Genomic DNA, 16,904 nt, shown 5'->3' on the forward strand with positions numbered 1-16,904 from the left:
ATTTTTCAATACATCAGGCTGATCAATCATACTGAGTGAAGTCTCATGCTGAGTAAAAATAGGATTGTTAGGGTCAAGTTGGCCAGAGCGCACTCGTGGAGCTTGACCATCCACAATCAGTGGGCCCCCTGATATAGAAGCCAGCCGAGTTGCCTCATTCAAGCTATAAAGAGTGTTGATTAGCCTCAGAAGAATTCCATTCTTTGCAGCTATACGGCAGAAATCATTTCTTGGGGTGGATCTTTTGAGTTTGAATATCTGCCACATCCCGTCAATAGCCAAGTGAACCATCTCCCTGAACAGAAAGCAAATCAGTAGAATCTCGTAGCAAAAAGGATCAGAACTGATTAAAGAGAGAAGAGCTAAGTCAATAACTGGTCAGCTATTGTTCAAAGTAGTCTAGACACCATAAGGAGATGAGAAACAGTGCATACCTGTATTTGGCATAATCTGCTTCAAGAAATCCCACCAAAACGGGTATTCCACGGCAAGCTATGAACATTTGCAACGTTAAGGAGCTGCAAAGAAGCTACCAAATCAACTTTATGACATACTAAAAATGAAGAAGCAAAATAATAAATATCTGATGACTATTAACCTTGACTGACAAAGCTGCTGCAAGAAGTAAGCTGCTTCCTTACGAATTTCTCGAGAACGATCCCTCTCAGGACCAGCAAAACTCATTACAACAGGAATCTGCCATTTCACTTGGAATAATCAATCTACGTGGGTTTTTTTGGGCCACAACAAATAAAACACAGATTTGACTATTTGAGAGCGAAAACATAAGTTGTAAGATAAAGACACCATGGATACACTACTATCCTACTATTTTCCAAAAATGTTGTTAAATTTCTAAATAGAAGTTTAAAATAGAATATGGAGACACACGCCTTTGATAAAACAAATTGGCCAAATCCACCAACCATACTAAGGAACTACTGGTGATCCACTAACTCAGCAACTAAATTGAAAGCGAGACTTACAAGTCCAACAAGACAAGCATTTTCCTGGAAGTCAGTGTTATCTTTTATAATTTCGTTTATCAGCTGCAGCACGGCACATATTACCTAAAAACACCATAACATATTCACAATAACAAGCCAGTCAGTATTCTCATCGAACAGAAAAATACTGATATGATTAAAGACCAAAAAAAAAAAAAAAACATACTCGAGATTTAGGAACATCGAGTAGATCCATTAGAGGCAGGAAACCATGCTGAGTCACTAATACTGCTTTCTGCTCAGGTCTCTGACGAAACATGGTAACAAGTTTCTGACAAGAAGATACTATTGCATCTTCTGACTCGTCAGGCCTTAAGGAGCTGACCAATCTGGTGAACTCGACTGCCTACAAAAATTTAACCAATAAATACTATGATCTGGATTAGCTAAAAAACAGAGTAAAGAAGCGACAATATTCTTTCATTACTGGATTGCAATAGCAAAATACGAAATGCCGAAAGAATGCCAAAACTATCAGGATATAGTTTTGCAGAATACCTGCAGAGGAAAAAGGTTCTCCGCGGGCACTTTTTCATCAAATACCTGAGAAACAAGATATGGAAATGTTTTAGCAGTATCCTACTAGAAATACCAAACCTGCATACTTGAGACAGTTCATACCAAGCCATCAATGTCAATAACATCATCTTTCAAAACACCCATCATTAAGCGAAATAGATCACCACCATCATTTGAATGGCCCGTTTCCCCCTCCATTTGCTTCTGAGCAATTGTAGCCCTCAATTTTGTTGCCAGATCATTCTTTCCACCATCTGCGACAGGAGAATCACCTTGGTTGATATTTGATGTAGGCATCGATGTTGAGGCTTCATTTGGTTTTCCCTCAGGAACTTTATCCAATGGATGAAACAAATCATGCAAAGAAGCATCCCCTGGTGGATCACTAAATCGAGCCAGTTCATTCCCACCAAGACTAGATGGAGTCTTCACAGCCTTCAAGATAGAAATAACAAGCAAAACAAGTTTTCAGCTTAGTATTAGGTAAGCTATCAACAACCTACCTCCCGAAAGAAAGAAACATTTGTCTTGAAATAGAGCATTTAGTCTGACACCTCATTCAACAAAGTAATAGAAAGTATTGCAAAAAGAACATTATCTTGTAAATAATTAGACCAAGGCCCAAAGACAAACAAAACCTGTCTCACTATAGAAGCCTCTATGCATGTAGGTGTCGAATTCGCCAAAAAAAATTATATAACACAATTACAACACCAGTAAACTGTTTTGTTTATCACTGAATAACTTATCAACTCAACAACAAAAGTACGATATACTGCCTTTTGATTACCACATTATATAAGAAACTGCTAAGACAATAATGACGTAACAGCACAACTAACCTTTCGAATCCCACGATCTTCGCCTTTTAAGCCAGAACTATGTGATGTCTGGTCCACTTGGATGGAACATTCTTTTCCAACCTGCTTGTTTTTTCTGGCTTCAGAAGCTTCTGTTTCAAGATTTCCAGCTGTTTCATCATGTTCAGATTTCCCATGTACATCTTGAGATGTCCCCTTAGCATCCGAAGGAATACTTAAAGCACCAGACTGAAGAGAAGATTTCTCATTGACCGAAGGTGTAGGAACTTTATCTGACATAACATCATCGTCTGAATTATTCGTTCCATCTTCACCTAGATCACTAGGTGTAGGCTGATCTTTCTCGGACCTAAAACTCGCCACCCCTACCAGAGGTAATTTGCTTTTTGAGTCCTAGGCAAGAAAATACTGTATCAGTAGCTTTAGAAAATTCATCACCCGCTTTTATGTGTTCTCCTCTTTATATCTCAACTCTTTATGACTTTATCTGCCATCTTCAAAAGATTGATCGATGGTAAATTAGAGCTAAGGAATCTTACAGTTTCTGACATCCCCACCTTTTCTGCTGAAAGGCTTTCAGCTACATCTTGGCTACCTTCATCATCCTTCTCCGTACTTGCAGCGGGGTCCTTCATATATCTGCAAAGGGTGAAGAACCCAAGGACATTACAGGTTCAGTGGATGCAAGGAACACTAGTGCGTCCTCTAAGATGGGATATATAATAATTTGATATATTCTTCCATAAGTTAAAGTTAAGTCCACGGGTTCTTACTTGATGGTGCCACTATGCCGAAGTGATGACTGCAATGCTCGTCTAGAATTTCGTATCCAAGGGTGAGAGAGCAGTGTCTTTGCATCAGGCCTCTGCCTGGAATCCTGTAATATACAAGATATAAATCGGATGTACATACAGGAAATAAAATAAATCAAATTGTTTAGGTTCAAGAGGTAGGTGAATAAACACCATCGCAGAAAAAATATACCTTCTTGAAGCACTGTCGTAGAAAGTCTGTAATATCTGGAGAAAGACTATCCGGGATAGGAGGGTTATCATCCTGAAATGAAACAAGAAAAGGCAATAGTTTGTTACTTCTGGCAATCAGTTTGTGCATTTTTTCAGGATAGACGTGTATTCCAACATGGAGAATAAGGAAAAAAGGGGAAGGAAGAGGCATCTAAATTTTATTGACTAAAAGCAAACTAATAAAAACGTTGTCAAATACCTGAACAATACGAAAGAGGGCTGGCATGGGTTGCAGATCATAGTAAGGAGGTACACATGTCAGAAGTTCGATAACAGTGCATCCAACGCTCCAAATGTCTGAAGCAGCACAAACTCCTGACATTTCAATAACCTGCAACAGAAGTTAGGCTTTCATCACTGCGCACATAATCAGGTAAGAGTTCTTTAAAACTAAAACAACAACAAAGCAATTTTGCAAAAATTGTAAATGAAAGCTAACCTATACAGAATATGGTGAGAGGGAAAATATAAAATCAAAGGGGTACCTCAGGAGCCATCCAGTAAGGAGTTCCAACCACTGAGTGAGTGTTGACATCAGCCTCGTTAAGTTTAGTGGCAACTCCAAAGTCAGCAAGCTTAACAAGACCCTGAAGTGTGATGTAGTCAAGTATCTATCTAAGGAGGGGAAAGCCTAGAAGAACCTTATGCATCCTAGAGATCTTGAAACAGAAACACACTGAATACAAGCATGTGAATTGAATATATAATACAGAAAAACCCACCTCCTTTGTCGTCAAAATATTTGCACCTTTGATATCACGGTGTATGACACCCTGCTCGTGTAGATATACTAAACCTTCCAAGACCTGTAATCATTAGTTAGTAAATAATACATTAAAACATTAACTCATTTAGAAAGATTAAAACAGACCTGAGCAATGTAAACAGCCACCAACGATTCCGGGAAAGGTCCGAATTTATTTGGTTTGATAATGTTTGCAAGAGAGCCATTCTCAACGTACCTGCAAACAAATATGATTAAACCTGAGGTCCCAGTCCAGAGTAGACCAAAACAAACAAAAAGGCTAATTAGAACTCACTCCAAAATAATGTGAAGGTGAGTCTTTGTCTTGGAAGAACCAAGATACTTCACTATGTTTTTATGGTTCAAGTTCTGCAATGAAAAATCATCTTAGAAGACATAGAGAAGGACCGCATCGTAACAGCAAAACCTTAATGAGAAGAAGCCAAAGTTGAGAAGCTGATTGATTTGACGTAAGTTGATGGAAACTTAAACATCAGGGTCCCCGAATTAGTAAACAGATAAATGTGCAGAATTAAGAAAACAGGATTGAGCTCTACATGGGATAGGACAAAATACAAATGAATTCCAGTCCCAGTCAATGCTAAAACTAAAGAATGTGTAATGGATAAAGATTGTGGGATATTGAAGAAAGAAGGTACCTTCAATAAGTCAATTTCTTGCTGGAGAAAAAAATCATCCAAAAAGCCAAGAATCACCCACATGTATAAAACCAGGATTCAGTCAGCATAGCATTGGTAAGGGGATGAGAGACCACAATAAAAAGAAGAATAACAAACCATAATGGTGTTAAGATCCTCTTGAACAATATTTTCCAAAGAGACTTGTTTAATGGCCACAAAGTCTCCGTTCTCCAAGTCTAACCCTTTATAAACTCGACCATAAGCTCCTTTACCAATTTCGTCTCCCAGCATCTATACGCTCAAATATCAACACTTAAATCAAAAAAATAGCTGTAGAGAAAACTACACAAAGCACCAGACTTGAAGCAAAATTTTAAAGATTTTTAGCGTTCCAATTTCAAATTGCTAACATCCAAAGGAGACCCATTTGAAAAAAAAAAAAAAAAAACCCAAAACCCAGGAATTGCGGAAGAAGAAGAAAGCTCACATATTTGTTGTCGAGAGTCTTTGATTTGTGGAACTGAGATGACGTCATTTGCCGCGCCATCTCTTACTTCTCGTTTTCTTCTTCTTCCTCGATTAAAAAAAAAATGCAGCGAAGCGAACAGAACACAAAATTGCTCCTCGAAAAAACAGATCCAGAGAAAGGAAAATAAGAACTAGGGTTTTTAATATCTGAAGAAAAATTGAAGGATCGAAGATGGAGTTTGAACTGTTGAAAGATCAGAGAGATTGCCAGCTCTATTACAGTAGTGTAAATTTTGATTANTAAGTCAATTTCTTGCTGGAGAAAAAAATCATCCAAAAAGCCAAGAATCACCCACATGTATAAAACCAGGATTCAGTCAGCATAGCATTGGTAAGGGGATGAGAGACCACAATAAAAAGAAGAATAACAAACCATAATGGTGTTAAGATCCTCTTGAACAATATTTTCCAAAGAGACTTGTTTAATGGCCACAAAGTCTCCGTTCTCCAAGTCTAACCCTTTATAAACTCGACCATAAGCTCCTTTACCAATTTCGTCTCCCAGCATCTATACGCTCAAATATCAACACTTAAATCAAAAAAATAGCTGTAGAGAAAACTACACAAAGCACCAGACTTGAAGCAAAATTTTAAAGATTTTTAGCGTTCCAATTTCAAATTGCTAACATCCAAAGGAGACCCATTTGAAAAAAAAAAAAAAAAAACCCAAAACCCAGGAATTGCGGAAGAAGAAGAAAGCTCACATATTTGTTGTCGAGAGTCTTTGATTTGTGGAACTGAGATGACGTCATTTGCCGCGCCATCTCTTACTTCTCGTTTTCTTCTTCTTCCTCGATTAAAAAAAAAATGCAGCGAAGCGAACAGAACACAAAATTGCTCCTCGAAAAAACAGATCCAGAGAAAGGAAAATAAGAACTAGGGTTTTTAATATCTGAAGAAAAATTGAAGGATCGAAGATGGAGTTTGAACTGTTGAAAGATCAGAGAGATTGCCAGCTCTATTACAGTAGTGTAAATTTTGATTAAAATCAAAAAGAAAAAGAAAAAGGAAAGAAACAACTGAACATAAAGTTTTGGGTTATTAATGAACTCACTGTAATAGCCCAAGGATACTTATGTTAATTTTACTTATGCGCCTTTATTCTGGGGGGCGTAACTTTTCTTTGTTTATGATTTCACCCCTATATTTCCGGATTTGTGAACATTATCTGGCATTTTTGTCCCAGTCACCGCTATTTTTAAAAAAGTGGTCCATCAAGATTTTAATGCTCTTCTTTAACTGCTGGTGTCAATTTTAATTAATTGTGTTTTAATCAAGGTGGTTAGTATTCATTAATGTATTCATCAACACTTTTAAACATTTTGTTATCATTTTCTCTATTGTAGGAGGAGCTAGGATAAGCGGATATTTATGGCCAATCAAATACTAATTGTTTCGTAATATTTCACATCTTTAATATAAATAACCTGTGCATTGTAGCAAGGTTTGGTCTCAGCTATTTAGTGTACTGTATCTATATAATCATCTCGATTTCTAAATTTGATTGTTCTATTTGTGGTTGAGTTATTGCAAAATCTAACTAGCTGTGAAGGTTGGTCTTAGCTATTTACGAATAGTTTTTTACTATTCGAACCGGAAATCTAGTGCGAAATCTTTGAGATGAAAGAACCATGCAGGTGAAATAAAAACCAAAATGAAGATTATACAATAAGTGCCTTATTATTAGTTATTACCAAACGCCAAAGCTAGCGCGTGAGCAAAAAAGGTCGGTAGGTTCATTGGTAACATCAGGAGACTAATGGAGAGATAGAGAGAAAAAACCAACCAATCGAAGAGCTCATAGAGATCACGAAACCCTAGTAGTGGCGAACGAGAGCTAGATATATAGATATCGGTTGAACACGTACGTACAATACGGCGGAGATGATGTTATCATCATGTGGTGGGAAGAAACCAGTACTGTCCAAGAAAACGACGCCGTGTTGCACGAAGATGGGGATGAAGAGGGGACCATGGACGGTGGAGGAGGATGAGATTCTTGTGAGCTTCATCAAGAAAGAAGGTGAAGGACGCTGGCGATCGCTTCCCAAGAGAGCTGGTTTACTTCGATGTGGAAAGAGCTGCCGTCTACGGTGGATGAACTATCTCCGGCCGTCTGTTAAACGCGGCGGTATTACCTCCGACGAGGAAGATCTCATCCTCCGTCTTCATCGCCTCCTCGGCAACCGGTACATATATATTAATATAGTCAAGGATATACACAAGATCGTACTGTATATATACGTATATGTGTTTGTGTGTCTCTCTACACATAAACTAGGGTTATTTTTTTGGTTTAAGCTAGGGCTTTACTTCTTATACATAAACACGAAGGTTCTGATTCTTGATTCAATTATATTTTGATTTTTGGTTGGATTTTTATAATAAAAATGTAAATCTCTTTTCTAGCTAGTTTCTTTAGACTATAACTCTTTTTTTTTTAAGTGAAGGTAATTTCTATTATTTTCTGGATCTATAGCATCAACTCATTCTTTTAAAAAACTTGTTTATGATTACTAAGAAAAAGTAACAAAAATAGAACGCAAGCTTGTTATATAACCATAGGAGTTAATTGTTGTTTTTTTCGAGTCACATATATGCATGCTCTTTTATGGGAATTCTAATGTGTGATGCAGGTGGTCATTGATCGCGGGAAGGATACCGGGAAGGACTGATAATGAAATCAAGAACTATTGGAACACTCATCTTCGTAAGAAACTTTTAAGGCAGGGCATTGATCCTCAAACCCACAAGCCTCTTGATGTAAACAATATCCATAAACCAGAAGAAGAAGTTTCCGGGGGACAAAACCCTCTAGAGCCTAATTCTAGTTCTCATACGGATACCACCGTCAATAGCGGAAACGAAGCTAGCAACAAGAACAGTATTAATGTCTTTGGTGGTGAGGGAAACTACGAAGACTTTGGTTTCTGCTACGACGACAAGTTCTCATCGTTTCTTAATTCGCTTATCAACGATGATGATGATCCTTTTGGTAACATGATCCCAATATCTCAATCGTTGCAGATGGATGATTGTATGGAGGAGATTGTTGGAGCGTCGTCGAGCTTAGGACATGACCAGATCGACAAGAAGATATATAGTTGATCGACCCCTTGATGTCTTCTATATCTACCACATGCTTCGTGAAGGGATTATATATGCGATCTAAAAGGTTGGTGGATATGTGTACGTTGTTTTGCGGTGCGTTTTGTGCTTATAAAACCAAATTTGTGAGTGTAACTGATTACACAAACCTCTTTCTCTATATATATTCTGTCATCTGTCGAATTAAGATCATGTATCTATCATGGATAATGCGAATAAATAAGTTAGATATAAAGCTTTCTAATAAGGTTTTACAATTAATTAACAAAAAAAATTGTTACAATATAATAAGATACATTTTGTTTAATGTACAAAAAATTGAAAATAATGCAGCCTTACACTAAACCTAGTGATTTATGCAAACGTGTCTGTTACCGCACGAGTTTATGTTTTTGAAAAACTTTATTTTCATGTAATACTAAATTTTAGTTTTAAAAAAAAAAAAAACTCAAAGATTGCTAACAATTATATGTACGTCAAACACAGTTATGTACTAATGTACACATGTTATGATTGGTCCGTTCGTTTTCCCTCTAGAATTCGTTAAAAACCAAAAACAACACCGGCCATGCCATTTTCACATCGACTCTTCACACGTCTCTCCACATTTACGCCAGAAAACGGCCCTTCTTAAAAAAATGTCTAGGAAATTAAATCATAGACGACCAAGCTCAAAACACACCGCGCTAGACCTAGTCTTTTCAAATACAAGTCGCAAGATTAAATGACGTTAACATAAGTTAACTTAAACGAACTTTGCAAACGAGTATGCTGCTCCAACCTAACCTTTTCTTTGACCCTTCGGTTCACATCACATCAGCAAAATTAAATAACGAACTGAAATTCTTTGGCGCAACCAAATTTATTCGAAGAAATAAAATATTTCTTTTCGAAAATCTAGTAAAACTAAGAATGTAAATAAAGAAAAAAGGTTTTACAGATAAATATCGTCATTTAAAGATTGGACATGCTCAATATCTCCCCAAGATCTCTCGTTGTATCAAAGTAAGAACAACAAACTTTATAGTTGTGACTTAAAAACCTCATGCATGCTAACGAAGAAGAACATCAACAAAAAGATAATCAAAATTGAGTACGCATATTCAAATTCATCATCATATATACACATAACACATCTAATATACACGTATAGTTAAAATGAATAAATAATACAACATACCGATATAAAGATATATTAGTCGCAAAGACTCAACATATGCTAGCTGCTCTTTTTTTAACATTGCTGTTCAATATTTCTATTCTATATATATGCCACATGTGTTGAGTCTGCTGACCGTTTGTAATAGTTATGTAAAACAGAATTAGGTTAAAAGAATGAAAGAATTGACCGGTAGATTTGGTCTCTCAAGTCTCAGTTGTGTGTTTTGATAGAAAGTTTGATCTTACTTTTTTGAGATAATCAAATCATAAAGATTATAGACACATGTTAGGTGCCAACTAATACTCTTTGGTTTTAATTATCTCATCTGTAAATGTCTCTCTCTCTCTCTCTCTCTCTCTCTCTCTCTCTCTCTCTTCTAAAGAAGTTTTCGCTTGTTTGATCTTATTTTTCTTATAAAAGAAACAATTCCTCAGTTATATGTGGTATTTGGTTCTTGAGTCCTTGATGAAAAAAAATTGACACTAAATTGTATAACCTTTTTCAATAAATTTGAGTTGTTGAGGAATGGTCCTACCTCAACCTCACACTGTTACCTATTCTCTGAGCAAACAATTTTTTTTGGTCATCTAACATTGTGGTTCCACTTTGATGGATGTACATTGATGACCATTAATTAACCAAAGAACTAGGTGTTATTATAATACAATCTGTTGTGTTTCCTCGTATTGAAGATCCAAATCTTGTTTCACTTGGCAAATCGCAAAGTCCATTCTCTGGCTACCTCGTCATGCTTTTCTTTATCTGTCAAGTAGAGCCGTGCAATCACTGGCAAAACTGGACTATCTGGTACAGAAAGAATGAGAACATGTGTTAAAGAGAAAGATAGAGATTTACTAAGGAAGTTAAAGCTGGTAGTTGGATGCCAGAGATCTATTATGTTTGTTGGCCAAAACCCATCATGAACAGATTAAACTAAAAAAAGGCTTTTCTTAGGTAGATCTGACTTGAGCTGGTCAATTCATCAAAGGAAGCCTGAGAGCAGAGTAGAAACTTACATGGTTCAGGTTTTAAAAAGATAGATCTGATGGCTTGTAAGACTTTTGTGATTGTAAGAGCTGGACTCCAACTATCTCTTAGAATCTCCACACTTAAATTCCCCGCAGCATCCACATTGCAATGGTAGATCCGAGTCTTGAACACCAACTGCAAAACCTCACGATCTTTAATTTAAAAGACTCAAAAAAGACTGATGTAACGAACTTGCCAGCTCAAGATTAGAACCCAAACATAGCTTGATTCACTCAAAATCCCAAAATTTAAAAGAATTTGCTACTAAATGTATCCTAAATACCTAAATACAAGAAAGAAAACTACATAACATGCCAGACAAATGAAACTCTAGATGATCTCTGTCTCAAAGTGTGACACAGTTGAAGACTCATTTGATAATCCATCAAGTTATCAACTTCCTACAGAGACATCAAGCTTGAAACTTCCAAAACTCAAAAGCATTACCATTTAAAGTAGTAAAAGCTCCTCCCACACAAAAAAAAAAAATTGAAACTTTCATGAAGAAAGAACCAAACTAAAGGATTGAAAGATCATACCTTAGGTGGTTTGAAAGGATAATCAGATGGGAAAATAATATCCAGAAAAAAGATCCCTCCTTCATACGGAGTTCCTGCAACAACAACAAAAAAAAAACCCCCAAAATCAAATGACTTGAAAAAACCTAAAAATTGCAACTTGAATCGTGGAACTAACCAGAAGGACCAATGATGGTGGCGATCCAATGGTAGAGATTATCTCCTTTTGGACCAGCTGAGCAATCAGGAGGCGGATCAACGTTAAGCTCAGCCATTTCCCTCTGTATCCTCTTCCCTGACGCTGAAACTGATGTCTTTGCTACCCAAGACGACGCCGTTCCTGAATATCCAGCGTACATCGCCGTCGGTAACGGTTTCAATCTCTCGCTTCCACCAGGTGTCATCATCTCCCGTCTTCGTCGTCGTCGTCGTCGTCTTCCGATTCTCTGCTTATCCAAATCCCCACTTCAGCGTTTCGCTCGCACTCCATTCTTCGAAACGCCGCGTTTGTGTCCAATCATATTAATCTAATAAAGTAATCGCTGACGTGGATAATGTAATAATAATTTTTATAAAAATTTCATTCCTCTACCTCTCTCTACTTCAATAATTTTGTAACCATTTTGATTATTGATAAATTTGTATATTCAATATTCTTGTGTATGGGATCCAATGATCCATGTTACAACCACATGAATCCTTAATTATTTTGATAAATGATTATAAGAAGACAAAGTGAAAGGACATAAAATTAGAAAATTTATCAAATATCAAATTTTTATTATTTATTGAAATAACATTGATAACGTTTGCAAGCTCTTTCTGATATATCTCAATATATTGTAATAATGATTCATTTAAATATGAAATATAGTAAATCACAGTAATTCGAAGATTTTTTTAAGGTCAAAGATGAAGACAAAGAATGGGAACTTGTGAGCTCTCTCTGGTCTCTAGTTACTACACTTACACTAAACCGAAGTACAACAACAGGCAAAATAACCAAGCAGCTAGTAGATTTCTCCGGTTACTACAAAACCGTGTTTTGACAAACGCTCTACAGAAGGCGGTTGTGCTGAAGTAGTAGCAGTTGTAGTAGCGTGAGAGCTAGTGGTGCCAATAAGGGTAGATGGTAGTAGCTAGAGGTGATAAGTGCGTTTGCGTTTCCTCCCAATGGACTTACGGGTCCTAACGCACTCGGAGGAAAGTCTCCTCCAGTTGCGTTTGCGCTTAAGCTGAATATAAAGATGGATAAAGAGTTCAGAAAAAGATTTGAGTTTTCAAAAAGAATAAGACAACTTAACAAGAAGAAATAGTGTTACCTTCCTGTGTACGCACATGTTTTATAGCCTGCAAAACACACAAGCCAACAAGTTTGAGATTTATGCACATATGTAATGTTATTGGTAAGTTGGTCGAAGAAATGAGAAACTTACTGGGATCTCTAGTAGTGGTAATGGCCGTACCACTAAAGTCACAAGTTCCACCAGCACTTTTCATCTTCTGGTAATAGTCATTGAAAGCAAAAGAAGCATGGCTCTTAACATTGTTAGGCAGATAGCAAGGATGACCCGGTTGAATCGCAGCACAGTTAGCTTGGCCTTGACCACACGCCCAATTCAAACCGTCAACCAACTTATCATCATCAACATCTGCTTTAGCCACACAGAACATCGATGAACCGTTTAGAGATGCAGAGTTAGAGCTACCACTCAAGCTGAGAGGATAAACAGATGTCCCATTTGGAAACAAAATCCCCCAGTTTTTTTCAGAGACTGGTCCTGATCGTTTGTCTTCACTGTAAAGCTCGTAGATGTAAGTGTTGATCGGCATGTCTGGTTGGCTAGGAGGACCTGAGTTGTTCAACACTCTCTTGATCAAGTTAGTGTTGAATGTCTCTGCGTTAGCGAGTGTTGCAGAAGCTTCATCGCTTCCACCAGCTGAAGGCCAGCCTGTTTCAGTGACAACAACAGGAATTTTGGAGAAATTCAAAGCTTCCATGGAGTAGTACGCAGCATCAACCATAGCATCAAACATGCTGTTGTAATGTAAAAGCGTGTTTGGATCAACGATCTGCTTCACCGAAGAAAGCTGCTTGAACAACGCGTAATCGAGCGGGAAAATCCCATTAGCAGCGGTGTAACCGTAGTAAGGATACGCGTTTAACATGAAAAAGGAATCGGTGTTCTTCAGAAACTGGAGAAGCTGGTAAACAGTTGTGTTCCACGACGGGCTAAAGGTGGATGTAGATGGAGGAAACGGTTTAGGCATTATGTCCATAGACATAGGGCTGGAAACTTTGACCTTAAAGTTGAGATTGGAAGCCACAAGAGCCTTGTGAATGTTGTGTAGAGCCGAGGCAAGAATTGGGGCAACGTGAGGAGCCGCGCTGAGAACTTCGCTGCCAACAGCAATGGCAGTTATGTTAGTTGAAGGAACATAAGCAGCAACGTTCTTGTTAACCCATGCAGCTGCTGCTGAAGGGAACCGTCCAATTTTGAGGATTTCTCCGTTGGTTACACCGACCATAACTTCAATGCTAGTGTTGGCGAATGCCTTGAGCATATGGCTATTGGCATCGTAGAGACGGACGTGTGTGATTTGTTGTGAATTAAGAAGCGCTACGATGTCTGAAGGCGATGGCATGTTAGTGACATCAGTTCCGATGTTCACGCCAATGAATGCAGCTGTATTAAGAACACAGATTCAGTGTCTCTGAGAACTCCACCAGAATAGAAAAAAGAAGTAAACTTAGGAGATAGATACAAGATGTAATTAGGTGAAATTACCGTTTGAACACGCAAGAATTGAAATTAGGAGCAAGAACGCTTCTGCAAACCATCTCGGAAGCAGCATTGGAACAGAGAGCTTGAAACCTTAAGGAAAACTTTGAAAAGTTTAAAATTGAGTCATTGTGTAAATGATTGTACCAGAAATTAGAAACCTAACATGAGATGGATTGTAGATTTGTCACTCTTCTTAATTCAGAAAGCATTTTTTTTTTTTTTATTCTTTTTCAGGAGAGATATAATTGGTTCAAATATGGTAAGAACCCTAAAACTCAAGTAAGCAACTTTAGATACTAACCTATGAATATGTATTAAAAAACTGAGAATTTCAGACAGAAGTGAAGTAATGGGGTCTAGAAACTAGCGAACAGAACGGGATAAACAGTAAACGATAACCCATCGAGTATTCGAAAAGCCACAATTTTTTTTTAATCTTTTAACTCCTTTTGTCGTTTCGCTCTTACAGACATGTGCTGTGGAAACAGGATTAGCAGTAGGGAGAGAAGAAGAATGTGGAAGATACAATCAAAAGCTAGTTCGTACACAAAGAAGCTAAGACAAACAATGCGAGATACCCAGATGCAAAAAAAAAAAAAAAAAAAAAAAAANAGAAATGATTACAAAAGTACCTAATTGGAGCTTGCTCGTTTCCCAGATTCACTCGAGGAGAATTTAGATCACAGAGAAAAGAAAGATAAAAGAAGCCTCAAGGTTTTTGCTGCTGAGACAGAACAGGTTCAGAGATGTTTCTAGTGTAGTGAAACTCAAAAAGTAAATACCTTTTTTTATTTTTATTTTCTTCTTTTCTTTCGGCGAAAATTGAAAAAAAGAAAAAAAGGAAATACTTATTAAGAGATTGATGTGCTCTCAGTAAACTTGGTTTCATCTCTCTTATATAATGCGTGGGAAACCAGAGAGGTGTGTCTGTGGAAATTGGAAGGTGAGGCTTCAAAGTTCAAAGACCTCTTAATAATATTATTAATTACCTTCAATGTGTCATTGCCCTCCAATCCAATTATTAATTAGTATCTCAAATTTTAAAAGACATTGGTACTAAAAATAGTCATAAAACATCAAATACAATTACATTTTGCATTAAAAAAAAAATCATAGAGATTTAAATAAAATTTTAATGACTTTTAATAAAATCATAGAAAATACAAATAAAAGACTTTTAAGAGGTTGTTAGAAAGTTTTCTAAAATCTTATTGATTTGTTTTTCTTAATCTTGGAAAATCTCACAAATTTTTATAGAGTATCTCAAACTTTAATTATAAAATAACTCAAAAATATTGCACAATGTTCAATTGTTTATATTCAATATTCTTTGTTTATTTGACCGACGAGATGGGAGTATTAGTTTAGGATTTAATAGAATTTTAATGATTTTAAATATTATGTAAAATATGTTGTTATTCAATCAAGACTTTTCAAAACTCTAGTAAAATTTGTTGTTTATTAGTTGTGGATTTATATAAAATGATCTAAAATGTTTATAAATTTAGTGTTATTGGATCAAGAGTTTTATAAAATCTTTAAAAGTTTGTGTTATTCAATTAAAACAAAAGAGTTTTGGATTGCCATCAAACTAAATTATTATGTTATTGGTTTAAGATTTTATATATTTACTTTCATAAAAAAAATTCATGAAAACTCTTCCATAAAATAAAGAGATTAGTGAATCATCATAGTCTATTTGGCTTTTTATGGTGAGTTTGTAGAAAGCCACATAATGATGGTGGGTCTTCTTCTTCCTACCCATGTGAATGCCAATATAAAAAAAATCCAAACCCAATAACAACGTTTATAGATATATGTTGTAGCAAAGTTCATATCACCTAGAGGAGCCACCCAGAAGAATCTCGAGACTGCTCCTTTGAACAATCTAATCGGTCCCTCATTGCACAGAATCGAGATCAGTTGCCCTGGTGTTGCAGTCATCATTCTCATCTTTATCACATCAAAATTAGAATAGTGAGTAGAGTGATCATTGCCTGACTTTCTGACTTTCTGGGAGATTGGGAGCAAAACTGATCAACACTAGTTTGCTTGCTTCGAATAAAACTATATTCATGTTTCGCTGGCCATGGGTACAATGATGAAAGAGAATATGCCCAGAAACGTTTCTGTTTGTTACAGAGACAATTTTACTTTGACGTGTTGATAATCATCATAGTATATCACAATTTTACAAAACACCTCCAAGTCAAAACATCATATAAAATGTAAAGAAGAGTAGTATGTGCATCTAAAAAAATAACGAAAAAGCAAGCCAAGATGTAATGTAGGATTTCTCTCCCAGGCACGAGTATCGAAAACCTTTTCCCAACCAAAACTTCCGGCGCCGGCGAGGCTTTTGCCCGTCGGGGTCGGGATCTAATCGACCCAGCTCTTGCTCTGTTCATCTCTATTCCGATTAGTGTAACCCTTTTTAAGCTTTTTCTCTACTTTTTTCCCCTTTTAATCCTTTTTAAATCCCTAATAAAACTTGCCTTAGATCCATTCAAAGACCATTGCATGCCCCCACCGATCTATCACTCACCGGAGAACCTCTCTTCGCCAAACTCGGGCAGCCAACATATTCACCATTCATCATGTCATTTACTTGTGGAACTAGGATTTTCCCCAGTGGACCTAGTCTCCATAGTCGAACCAAACAGAGGCCAACGACGTTCCCTGCCGACCTTCCACCCACCGGAGATGCTCCTTGTAGCACAAATCTCTCTGCTTCTTTCGGGCAATCGTCATTTCCATGTATCAGTTTGGCAAACGGTTCTGAAGCTAGGATTCTCTCCAGTGGACTTAGCTAGTAATGGCGAATCTTACTACGCTCACCGTAGGAAGCCGCCGATCTATCACTCACCGGAGAAACTCCTTGCACCGCAGACCTCTCCGCATCTCTCGGGCGGCCACCATCCTCACCATCACCGGCGGCTCTTCTTCCTGAAACTAGGGTTCTCCCTAGTGGACCTAGTATTCAGGATAGGACAATTAAGCCAAAAAAGGCCTAAG

The 16,904-nt window shown here is 37.1% G+C and overlaps 4 protein-coding genes across 6 annotated transcripts in view; 1 reads left to right on the forward strand and 3 right to left on the reverse strand.

Moving 5' to 3' along the window:
• LOC104704651 (MAP3K epsilon protein kinase 1-like) overlaps positions 1 to 5,518 on the reverse strand; it is a 6,398-nt gene extending 880 nt beyond the window's left edge. Inside the window, exons 1-19 of the mRNA XM_010420702.1 lie at positions 5,246 to 5,518; positions 4,915 to 5,049; positions 4,777 to 4,797; positions 4,413 to 4,486; positions 4,244 to 4,334; positions 4,095 to 4,178; positions 3,858 to 3,959; positions 3,572 to 3,703; positions 3,332 to 3,403; positions 3,121 to 3,224; positions 2,887 to 2,986; positions 2,369 to 2,740; positions 1,629 to 1,961; positions 1,506 to 1,550; positions 1,174 to 1,353; positions 987 to 1,070; positions 599 to 696; positions 435 to 518; positions 7 to 295 (exon numbers count right to left, since the gene is read on the reverse strand). Of these exons, the coding sequence (XP_010419004.1) occupies positions 7 to 295; positions 435 to 518; positions 599 to 696; positions 987 to 1,070; positions 1,174 to 1,353; positions 1,506 to 1,550; positions 1,629 to 1,961; positions 2,369 to 2,740; positions 2,887 to 2,986; positions 3,121 to 3,224; positions 3,332 to 3,403; positions 3,572 to 3,703; positions 3,858 to 3,959; positions 4,095 to 4,178; positions 4,244 to 4,334; positions 4,413 to 4,486; positions 4,777 to 4,797; positions 4,915 to 5,049; positions 5,246 to 5,305 (2,460 nt within the window). The 5' untranslated portion in view covers positions 5,306 to 5,518. The remainder of the gene's footprint in view (positions 1 to 6; positions 296 to 434; positions 519 to 598; positions 697 to 986; positions 1,071 to 1,173; positions 1,354 to 1,505; positions 1,551 to 1,628; positions 1,962 to 2,368; positions 2,741 to 2,886; positions 2,987 to 3,120; positions 3,225 to 3,331; positions 3,404 to 3,571; positions 3,704 to 3,857; positions 3,960 to 4,094; positions 4,179 to 4,243; positions 4,335 to 4,412; positions 4,487 to 4,776; positions 4,798 to 4,914; positions 5,050 to 5,245) is intronic.
• On the forward strand, positions 7,003 to 8,623 carry LOC104778023 (transcription repressor MYB5). Of its 2 annotated transcripts, XM_010502388.1 has the most exons (3): positions 7,003 to 7,475; positions 7,923 to 8,231; positions 8,314 to 8,623. In XM_010502388.1, the coding sequence occupies exons 1-3, from the start codon at positions 7,171 to 7,173 to the stop codon at positions 8,357 to 8,359; spliced, it is 660 nt and encodes a 219-aa protein (XP_010500690.1). In that variant the 5' UTR covers positions 7,003 to 7,170; the 3' UTR covers positions 8,360 to 8,623. The 2 variants fall into 2 exon arrangements, with proteins under 2 accessions (XP_010500690.1, XP_010500684.1); XM_010502382.1 differs by having other exon boundaries at positions 7,923 to 8,623.
• Positions 10,023 to 11,609, reverse strand: LOC104778040 (constitutive photomorphogenesis protein 10-like). The gene is made up of 4 exons (XM_010502409.2): positions 11,282 to 11,609; positions 11,125 to 11,198; positions 10,573 to 10,720; positions 10,023 to 10,360 (listed from the first exon to the last, which is right to left on the reverse strand). Exons 1-4 carry the CDS (start codon positions 11,508 to 11,510, stop codon positions 10,263 to 10,265), a joined length of 549 nt encoding a protein of 182 aa, XP_010500711.1. The 5' UTR covers positions 11,511 to 11,609; the 3' UTR covers positions 10,023 to 10,262.
• On the reverse strand, positions 11,910 to 14,815 carry LOC104778052 (glucan endo-1,3-beta-glucosidase 4). Of its 2 annotated transcripts, none has more exons than XM_010502420.2 (5): positions 14,522 to 14,815; positions 13,893 to 13,979; positions 12,540 to 13,790; positions 12,426 to 12,453; positions 11,910 to 12,338 (listed from the first exon to the last, which is right to left on the reverse strand). In XM_010502420.2, exons 2-5 carry the CDS (start codon positions 13,957 to 13,959, stop codon positions 12,161 to 12,163), a joined length of 1,524 nt encoding a protein of 507 aa, XP_010500722.1. In that variant the 5' UTR covers positions 13,960 to 13,979; positions 14,522 to 14,815; the 3' UTR covers positions 11,910 to 12,160. The 2 variants fall into 2 exon arrangements, with proteins under 2 accessions (XP_010500722.1, XP_010500729.1); XM_010502427.2 differs by having other exon boundaries at positions 13,893 to 13,990.

This window comes from Camelina sativa, chromosome 1, assembly GCF_000633955.1.
Source record: "Camelina sativa cultivar DH55 chromosome 1, Cs, whole genome shotgun sequence".
In the NCBI taxonomy this organism is placed as follows: domain Eukaryota; kingdom Viridiplantae; phylum Streptophyta; class Magnoliopsida; order Brassicales; family Brassicaceae; genus Camelina; species Camelina sativa.

Coding starts and splice junctions, on each gene's coding strand:
- LOC104778023 (XM_010502382.1), top strand. CDS start 7,171: ATGATGTTATCATCATGTGGTGGGAAGAAACCAGTACTGTCCAAGAAA. Junction 7,476..7,922: donor CATCGCCTCCTCGGCAACCG/GTACATATATAT, acceptor TGTGTGATGCAG/GTGGTCATTGATCGCGGGAA.
- LOC104778040 (XM_010502409.2), bottom strand. CDS start 11,510: ATGATGACACCTGGTGGAAGCGAGAGATTGAAACCGTTACCGACGGCG. Junction 11,199..11,281: donor CACCATCATTGGTCCTTCTG/GTTAGTTCCACG, acceptor TTGTTGTTGCAG/GAACTCCGTATGAAGGAGGG. Junction 10,721..11,124: donor ATCCTTTCAAACCACCTAAG/GTATGATCTTTC, acceptor GAGGTTTTGCAG/TTGGTGTTCAAGACTCGGAT.
- LOC104778052 (XM_010502420.2), bottom strand. CDS start 13,959: ATGCTGCTTCCGAGATGGTTTGCAGAAGCGTTCTTGCTCCTAATTTCA. Junction 13,791..13,892: donor AATTCTTGCGTGTTCAAACG/GTAATTTCACCT, acceptor TTCTTAATACAG/CTGCATTCATTGGCGTGAAC. Junction 12,339..12,425: donor ACATGTGCGTACACAGGAAG/GTAACACTATTT, acceptor CTTTATATTCAG/CTTAAGCGCAAACGCAACTG.